Source organism: Equus caballus, chromosome 12 (genome assembly GCF_041296265.1).
Source record: "Equus caballus isolate H_3958 breed thoroughbred chromosome 12, TB-T2T, whole genome shotgun sequence".
In the NCBI taxonomy this organism is placed as follows: Eukaryota; Metazoa; Chordata; class Mammalia; order Perissodactyla; family Equidae; genus Equus; species Equus caballus.
In genome coordinates this window covers 32,410,635-32,421,126 of record NC_091695.1, presented here as the reverse complement: position 1 = coordinate 32,421,126, position 10,492 = coordinate 32,410,635, and the positions used below count along the sequence as shown (strand labels likewise).

The window sequence follows — 10,492 nt, the reverse complement described above, 5'->3', positions numbered from 1 at the left end:
GAGTTGAGAACCTTGCTTGTACCACCATCTATCTCCTTTCCTGGCCCTTGAAGTCTGCTGGAAATATCAGCATTAGAGTAACACAAACCATTCTACTTCATCTATAATATCACCCCAAAAAACCATAAATCTCTAAGACATAAAATGTTGAACAAAATGATAGGAAGGAAAGTATATCAATTTTCCATATTTGCTCTTTGTTTTTGCAATACTGAATATTCAGTAATTCTGTTATTATGATGAGCTGTCACATGTATTCTCACACCAAATAGTTTCAGATGTTTGAGATATGAAAAATGATTTGGTAGTGTGATCCCATTGGCTATGTGAACCAAGGGTAAATTTTCCAGATTGGATGGGGGAGAAAAAGGAGAGTTGAGTCCCACAATATCAGAAATTGCTATTGGCTGTGACATGGATTTTGAATATCATCTCCCATCAGAAATCCCCACTGGACACTATGTGCAAAAAATTAACTCATCAGATTCATAAATAAATGGCATTGAAGGGACAAGATACTTCCTTCCATTCCTTTTATGATTCAAATCACCTCCTCCTTCCTTAGACTATAGGTGGTATAGACTAGGATGTAATCAAAAATTTATTAGATGATTAGCATTGAAAGAGGCCTTAGACAAACACTAGCTAGGTAAGATTGGTCTTTGCAGTAGGCACAACCAGACCAATTGCACAGGATTGTTTCTGTCCAAAGTCACATCCTTTCTCTTTGTTCCTTCCTATTCTGGTCAGAAACACAAAACAAACATTGGTCACTTCTGTGTCTTAGTCATGCTGCTGCATCAAAATATTTGAGTGACAAAGTTTCTATATCCAAGAGGACCTCTGTCTGTTACCTTTCCTTTCATGTCAGAGTCCTGCAATTGGGCAGGGTTCAATCTCAGAAACTAAAGGAAGCAACAAGTTTTTAAACCTGATGTTTCATAAATGATGGAAAGATTGATATATAAATAAATGATCAATCTACTCCTCATGTAAGCTGATGTTCATGAACCTCTAGGACTTAAAGATATTGTGTTTGCATGGCATTGAGTCACCTATTGGTCCATTTTGGCATATTATTTGTGTCAAATTAAGTCTTCTTTTTCCAAAGGCAGTATGAATTTTGTTATAGTGCATTCTTGTGCATATTATTCTGGGTTAAGGTGATTCTGATAGGATAAATATGTCAAAAATCTCATAATCTGTGACCTCAGCAATACTTTCCCTTCTTTTGCAACCTCTTCAAGGCGTCTTTGATTTCTTTGTTCCTCAGACTATAAATCAAGGGATTCAACATGGGAATCACCACAGTGTAGAAGACTGATGCAAATCTGTCAAAGCTGGAGGAACCGCCAGAGCTGGAACTCAAGTAGACAAAGATACTTGAGGAATAGAAGAGGGTCACTGCTGTCAGGTGAGAAGCACAGGTGCTGAAAGCCTTGGACCTGCCTTTAGCTGAAGTGATCTTCATAATGGAGATGACAATACAGCCATAAGATATCATGATAATTGAGACATTTATTATCCCAAAGATCACTATTAATACCGCAGTCATGAGTTGTACAAAGAAAGTGTCAGTGCAGGACAGGACTAACAGTTGTGGCATGTCACAGAAGAAGTGGTTGATGACATTAGGCCCACAGAATTGGAGCTGAAGCATGGCACACAATTGGGATATAGAACCAGAGAATCCTGCCATATAGGACCCAAGCACCATTTGAACACACAGAGTGGGTGACATGATGGATGAATAGAGAAGTGGGTTACAAATGGCAGCATATCGATCATAAGCCATGGCTGTCATGAGACAAGACTCACTCAGTCCCATGGTTGAAAAGATGAAGTATTGAACAGCACAACCCACAAGGGTGATGGTTTGCTGCTCCTGGAAAAAGTTGGAGAGCATCTTGGGGACTGTGGAGGTCACGTAGCAGATATCAATGAAGGACAGATTATGGAGGAAGAAGTACATGGGTGTGTGGAGATGGAAATCCATCCTTATTAAGATGATGAGACACAGGTTCCAAATCAGAGTCACAATGTACACCAACAGGAATACAACGAAGAGCACTGCTCTGATTCCGGGGAAATCTGAGAATCCCAAGAGGAGGAAATGGGTGATAGCTGTAATATTTCCTCCTTGAGTCATTGGCTTGGTGCTCCTAAAATGAGAAAAGAGTCAAAAGAATGCATTACTGACTCACGTGAAATGACGACATTATAATTCTCACATCTGCCATTTTCTTCCCTTCACTGAGCACTGAAAAATGGAAAACGCTTTACCGTCCTAGAAGAAAGACTACAGTTTCCATCTAATGGTCAAATAGGACCTTCTCAGTGTTTCAGGTTCCCAATTACCTGATGAGGTCTCAGAAAAATTAAAAGACGTATTTTAAAAATATTAAATATTTATTAAATTAAATATTTAATATAGGACCCCAGAACCATCTGAACACACAGAGTGGGTGACATGATGGATGAATAGAGAAGTGGGTTACAAATGGCAGCATATCAATCATAAACCATGGCTGTCATGAGACAAGACTCACTCAGTCCCACGTTTGGAAGGGTGAAGTATTGAACAGCACAACCCAAAAGGGTGATAGTTTGCTACTCCTGGAAGAAGTTGGAGAGTATCTTGGGGGCTGTGGAGGTCACGTAGCAGATATCAATGAACGACACATTATGGAGGAAGAAGTGCATGGGTATGTGGAGATGAAATATTAAATATTTTAAAAATTTTCTAAAAAGCAATAGAAACTCTATAATTATATGAGAGAGATCATTGTAAAACGGTAAGATTTTATAGGAATTTTGAAAATTCAATACATAACTGCTGCTTAATAATAGTGAGGTAAAACTGGCATCATTCCAGAATAAACTTGAAATAGCTCTTCTCTCCAAGATCTCATCTAGGTAGATTTTTAAAATTTTCTTCTTTTACACATAAGAAAAATTACCCTGTTTATAATAACTTCTCAAACTTTTTACAAATATATTTAATACAACACCTTCAACATGGCCTGGAAAATTATATCATAATTTATAATCCTGATATTTTCTTGGGGGATAGCATGTATGCCCAATAAAGTTATGAAGTAAGTCTTCTTAGGGAAGTCTTCATATGAACTATTCCTGAGGGAGGCTGGTACAAATATTAGCCCCAACTACTGTATCAATTGTAGGATACTTTGCGTCTTAGGAAACAGCATAGTACTGTGGTTAAGGGTTCAGACTTTAGAGTTTTTATTCTGAATGACGTCATCAAGATGGCAAAATAGGTCATGCACTTTGTCACTCTTGCCAGAAAAAACTAGCAACTACTCGTAACAACACATCATTTTGAAAATCCTAGAACACGGGGATGAGGCTGAAATATCCCCATGGGCCACAGAGAATGAGAAGAATCCTGTTAGAAAGTTAGAGGAACAGCTACACTCTGACTCCATGGTCCCTCCCCCTGCCAGCACTGATACCAAAGCCAGATAAGGACATTAGAAGAAAAGAAAACTGCAGGTCAATGTCCCTGACCTGTTGAATACAGATTCTAAATTTTCAAAAAAAAATCCTAACAAACAGAATTCAGCAGCATACTAAAAGGATCATACTCCACTATCAAGTAGGATTCATTCTGAGGATGCACAGATGGTTTAGTATACAAAAATTAACAAAAGTGATAGTCACGTTAATAAAATGAAATATAAAAATCATATAATTCTCCATAGATGCACAAAAAGCATTTGACAAAATTCAACATACATTCCTGATAAAAATTCTCAATAAATTAGGTATAAAAGGAACTAAATCGAACTTAATAAAGGCCATATTTAACAAAGTGACATCTAACATCATACTCAATGGTAAATGGTTGTAAGATTTTTTTCTAAGACCAGGAAGAAGACAAAGATGGCCATTCTCTTTATTCCTAAAACACAACAATAAGTCCTAGCCAACACAATAAAGTCAAAATAATAATAATAATAAAGCCTCATAAATGGAAATAAAAGATTGAAATTGTGTCTATTTGCAGATGACATGATTTTACGTATAGAAAATCCTAAAATCTTCACTAAAAACTGTTAGATCTAATCAAATAATTCACTAAAGTCCTGGGATACAAAATAAGCATTCTATATACTAACACAAATTGTCTGAAAAAGACATAAAGAACCAATCCCATTTACAATAGCATCAAAAACAATAAGATGTGTAGAAAAAAATTAAACAGGAAGGTGAAAGATCTCTTCACTGAATACTATAAGTCACTGACCAAAGAAATTGAAAAAGGTACAAGTAAATTGAGAGGTATCCCATGTACATGGATTGGAAGAATTAATATTATTAAAAAGTCTATGCTACACAAATCTGCCAATAGACTCAATGCAATCTCTATCAAAATTCCAATGGCATTTTTCACAGAAATAGAACAAACAATCCTAAAATCCCTGTAGAACCACAAAAGACTTCGTATAGACAAAGCAATCCTGAGAAAGAAGAATAAAGCTGGCAAATGTTTCAAACTATGTTACAAAGCCATAGAAATAAAAACAGTATGCCACTGGCATAGAAACAGACACAAAGACCAATGGAACAGGATCAAGACCCCAGAAATAAAACTGTGTATATATGGTCAACTAACATTTGACAAGAGAGCCTAAAATACTCAATGGAAAAAAACAGTTTCTTCAATAAACGATGATGGGAAAATTGGATATTCACATGCAAAAGAATGAAACTAGACCCTGATCTTACATCACTCACAAAAATAAACTCAAAATGAATGAAGACTTAAGTGTAAGACCTGTAATCATAAGACTCCTTGAGGAAAACATAGGGAAAAAACTTCTGAACATGGATTGGAAATGATGTTTTGGATATCACACCTAAAGCACAAGCGAAATTAAATAATTAAATAAATAAATACATAAGATGGATTATATCAAACTAACAGGTTTCTGCACAGCAAAGAAAATGATAAGCAAAATGAAAAGGTAACCAACAGAATAGCAGAAAATAGCACATCACATCTCTGATAAGGAGTTAATATCTAAAATATATAGGAACACATACAACTCCGTAGCAAGAAAATAAATAATCCAATTCAAATTTTTCATAGGACCTGAATAGATATTTTTCCAAAGAAGACATATAAAATGCCAACAGGTACATAAATATGTGCTCAACATCATAATCATCAGGGAATTGCAAATCAAAATCGCAGTAAGATACCAACTCACAACTGTTAGAATGGCTATAATCAAAAAGGAGACAACAACTCCTGGCCAGAATGTGGAGAAAAGGGAAACGTGCACTGCTATGAGAATTTAAATTGGTATAGTGACTATGGAAAATAGTATAGAGTTTTTTCAAAAAATTAAAAATAGACCTACCATATGATCCAGCAATTCCATATCTTGGAGATATATATATACAAAGGAAATGGTATCACTGCCCCTAAAACAAACCTGTATCCCAATGTTCATTGCAGGATTATTTATTATAGCCAGAGTATTGAAACAATCTAAGCAACCACCAACAGATAAATGGATAAAAAGTCAAATTATATATTTATAAATATAAATAACACATGTATAAATAACATAAATAATAGGATGTATCATAAAGGAATATTGTTCAGGCATAAAAAAGAAGGATATCCTGGAATTTGTGACAATATGGATAGACCATCAGGATATTATGCTAAGTAAGATCAATCAGACAGAGAAAGGCAAGCACATTATGGTCTCACTGTATGTGGAATCTAAAATGAAACAAACTCATAGAAACAAAGATCAGATTTGTGGTTGCCAGAGGCAAGGAGTGGAAGGTAGGGGAATTGGGTGATAAGATCTGTGAATATAATGTACAGCATGATGAGTATAGTTAACAATACTGTATCATATATTTAAAAGTTGCTAAGAGACTAGATCTCAAAAGTTCTCATCACAAGGAAGAATACTGTAATTATGTGAGGTGATGAAGATTAATCTTACTGTGGTAATCATTTTATTATATATATATATATAGTAAATTATGTTGTACACCTTGAACTTATACAATGTTGTATATCAACCGTATATCAATACAAATGGAAAAAAATAATTTTAGTTTTGATACTCTCTCATGCTCTGAACTTACCCTGGTGGTTTTAACACACTAGAAATGATTTACTCATAACAAAGTGAGGACAAGAGCCCCTTAACTGTAAGGTTAATGGGAGGGTTTTATGAGGAAATTCATGACACTGCTCAGCACACAATCCAGGACACATTAATTGTTCAATAGATGTTGGCTATTACTATCATTGATTACTTACAGATAACTATGAATGACAGCTGTACCTGTAAAAAGGAATGCCAGGGGTGCTAGAATTTATGGGTTAACTTGGGGAAATTCCTGAGACATCATCAGCTCTGTAGACAGCTAGGCATCATTACTTCTGGGCAGGTGTAGATTCAGACCTAGCATCCAGACAAATCAAACCACCTGAAGTCATAAAGACACAAATCACAGAAATGATCTTCTGTTTAGTTTGCTTCAGTTCATGTACACTTGAGTCAACAGATAACCAGCATCAAGCTATGATGAGCATTGATGTCGAGAAAGAGTCAAAGCAACTGTTTCAATTCCCAAATACAACAAAAGTATATTTCATATGTTTGTTGATACATTCAGTGTGTTATAGCTCACTAATAGATTCATAGCAGATAACAACAACTGGCTATGTTCCATATCCAAAGTGATCTTCCTTGAGTTGAAAGAGTAAATCAATATTAATGACCAAGAAAATTTTGAAAAAAGATTAATAATTAAAAAGACTTGGAGATTCAGACTTTAAAAAATAATATAAACATTAACAATTCCTTATTCTTGTAAAAATAGACATGTCAAAAGAAGAAATAGAATTTAACAAGTAAATTTTAACATTGGTAAGAATTTAACATACGATATAGGTAGTATTTTAAACTGATAGAAAAAGGATAATCTCTGCCCGAAGTGATCGCTTAAACCTAGCTCACTATCAGTAAAAAGCATTAGAGGGATTAATAGATATGCATTTATATAATCTTAGGATGGGAAAGAAATTTCTAAACTATAACATGAAGCCAGAAACTATGAGAAAAAAATATGATACAACAATTTAAACTTGGCTATGGGTGAAAAACCTACTTATATAAATACAATTGATAAACTGTAAATTGGGGAGAATAGAATCATCTATAATATAATGAGACAATATCTATAAAGGTTAACACATTGTAGATATCAAGCAGTTAATTTTGCACATTCCGCTTTGGTGGCCTGGGGTTTGCTGGTTTGGTTCCCAGGTGCAGACATGGGACCGCTCATCAAGCCATGCTGAGGCAGCTGCCCCACATATAAAGTACAGGAAGATGGAGACGGATGTTAGCTCAGGGCCAGTCTTTCTCAGCAAAAAAGAGGTGGATTGGCAGCAGATGTTAGCTCAGGGCTAATCTTCCTCAAAAAAAATAAAATAAAAATTTTAAAAAAGGCAGTGGACTGTATAAAGTTGGGAAACACAGACAAGCATATTTTATCTTAGTTAATCCTGAAATTCAGCAAGTTATTATTTTGATTCAGTGCTCAATTATTAATATCTACAATGTGTTAGCCTTTATACATATTGTCTCATTATATTATAGATGATTCTATTATCCCCAATTTACAGGTGAAAACCAGAAATTAACAGCGTTTGAGATCATACACTTAGGAAATTGAGAACCAGTACTCAACATCCATGCCTGACAGTTTAGTTTAGAAATTATTCTTTTCACTGTATACCATAGAATTTGGGTAAGGTGAAAGAAAACCTGAAGAAGAGATATAAGTGCAGGGTGTGGAAGTGAGAAAGAGGGGAGAGTTGAAGAATGAATGAGATTGAGGACCATAACCCATGCTTCATGTACTTCCTCTTCCTACTAGAAGAATCACACAGCAATTGAGATAGCATAGAATTCACTGTTTTCTATAAATCTTGCTCTCTGACCTTGACCCAGATCCTCCAGGAAGACAAGCTTCTTGCCAAAGGTTGAAATTGCTTATTTCTTTTCCAAAGGAATTTTACAACTGGACCCTATTACACTCCAAGATGTGTGATTTTGGCCATGAAATTGGCTGTCCACTCACAGCCAAAGAGATGCGCATATCTGGAGTCCTCTTAAATATGTTATTAGGACAGAGGTGAAAGGAGAAAAGACAATTACAGGGAGAAAACTCTCCATGCACTTGCTCTCTTGAGACATAGAGTTCTTTTCCTGATAATTTCATGTCCCACTTTCTCATGTCCCTTCTGATTCAATCCCCCACTTCCCCATGGTCCTATTATGATCTCATGATTATAGCTTTTCTTTTAATACAGTTGGAGTCACTGAAGTTGGAAAGCACCTAGAGATCATCTAGTCCAATACCGTGAATTTCCTGGTGAGGATCTGAAGCCAGTGGAGCTAAGAGATTTCCCCAAGATGACACATCTGGTTGATGATACAGCCTGATAACAATAAATTAGATATGTAGACACTTACTTGTTTACAGAGTACTTTCATTTTAAGTACACTTTCTCAAATAGCTGACCTAAATCAATCATCACAGCAGCAATGTGAGGCAGATAGGGCTGATTTCCTATGCACAAGTGAGGAAAACAAGTCAATAAGGAATACAGTAGAACTTATTTATTACAAAATCATAACTTATCATGGTTACAACCATGGGCATTGATATCAGCCAATCTGGTTTGAATGCCAGTTTTCCACTAGCTGATTGTGTGAACTTCAGCAAATTAAGCTCTTCAAGCCTCAGAATTTTCACCTATAAAATAAGGCTGATAGTAGTAGCTCCTTGATAGAGTAGTTTGTCATACAGAGAATCAAATTAGTTAAATGCTTATAAAGCACTGAGACTGTGTAGTACACAGTATGCCTTCTATTAATAGGTTTAATTTTGTGTTCTAAATTGGAGTTCTTTTCCACATATTATGCTGCATTACAGGGAAGAAGGCATCAAGATTGAGGTGTAGGTGGACTCTAAACTGCCCCCCTCCCATGGACACAACAAATTTACAACTACTCTTGGAACAATTACCTCTTGGAGATCACCGAAAAGTGAATAAAAAGAACACTGGCAACAAGGGACAGTGCTGGCAGAGCTAGAAGAGGTAGAAATTCCTTACTGGAGAGAAAAAAGCCACCTTCAAGCTATGACACTTCTCAGCTGGGAGGGAGTGATCCTAAGGTACGAAGCCATTTCTGGACGATTGGGCTGTCTGAGTAGGGGAAGATTACTGCCATAAGCAACTTTTAGATTCAACACAAATGAGATAGGTGTCATAATTTTTGGCTTTGCTGGCTATTAACTACAATAAGGAATACGCCCCAAAAGCTATCAGACATAAGGGGAACAAAAGCCTACTCTTAAAGAGCCCATGTGCAAATTCACCCATTTTGGAAAGCAACCTAAAATCACCAGAAAGAAAAGTGTACAGTCCTTTGGTGAAAAGAGAATCACTTGATAGGCTCTGGGTGGATCTCGCTGAGAAGTGAGACATCCACAGGGACTGAGACATTGGCAGTGGGCATTATTATGATCTAGTACAGGCAAGCTGACACAGAAGCTGCCAAATGCCATTGGAATTCTTCCTCTGGCCTGTTAGCACAGGGGTCTGCGCCCCCCCCCCCACTAGAGCACTGATTTAATCCAGTTCAGCCAGGACAGACAACGTGCCCTTGGGACTGGCACCATCTAACAGCAAACCCTTGGACAACTTGTGGTTCCACAGATGCGGGGTGCTTGGAACCTCTGCTGCCAGGTGAGTGGGTCTATCTCTGTGGGGCAGGGCATGCATGAGGAGCAGGTCTGCATTGGCAGAGTGTGTGGAGCCTCTGCAGTGATGCAACTGTGTCCACTTAAGTGGGTGGGGGCATGCGCACATGGCAAGACTGTGTTGATGATGTATGTGGCCCTGTGGGTGGTGGGTTTTGTCAGCTGCAGCAGACTTGTGCTTATCAAACAACCACATAGGGGATGGGCCCCATCTTCCAAAGCCTGAATAAGTTGGATGCTCCCATGCCTGGGGCTGGCCCAACTCAGCTGCAATCCTGAGAGAGCTGGCAATAGCCTTGCAAGTCATAGGCCTATAGCTGTTGTCAGTCCCTCAGTCTAGCAACCAGCCACACAAGGGGAACTACTCACTTAACAGAAAAAGTGCAATAGGGACATGATATGAGACCTTTCAATCAACTGTTCTGGGGCTCCCCACACTTGATAAACTGACTAAGGTGACCATAGCAGCAACATGAAACTGAACCTTACAACCAGCCAGCCAGGGGGACAGCCTAGCCTCCCCAGGCACCTGCAGCAAGAGCAACCCTGCCACAACAGAACACATGTAGCCCCCACAGGGGACACTCCTGAAACATTTGGAACTAGTCACAAGAGGGAAAAAGACTGATGGACCTCAAGGCATCTCTTAAATAAA

General features: G+C 37.4%; 1 protein-coding gene across 1 annotated transcript; it reads right to left on the bottom strand.

Annotated features, from left to right (window-relative positions):
* Window positions 1–1,210: 1,210 nt before the first annotated feature.
* Window positions 1,211–2,149, bottom strand: LOC138916864 (olfactory receptor 5AN1-like). The gene has a single exon (XM_070230468.1). It carries the CDS (start codon window positions 2,147–2,149, stop codon window positions 1,211–1,213), a length of 939 nt encoding a protein of 312 aa, XP_070086569.1.
* Between the last annotated feature and the right edge of the window lie 8,343 nt (window positions 2,150–10,492).

Excerpts from the sequence above, each read along its gene's own strand:
- LOC138916864 (XM_070230468.1), bottom strand. The coding sequence starts at position 2,149 with ATGACTCAAGGAGGAAATATTACAGCTATCACCCATTTCCTCCTCTTG.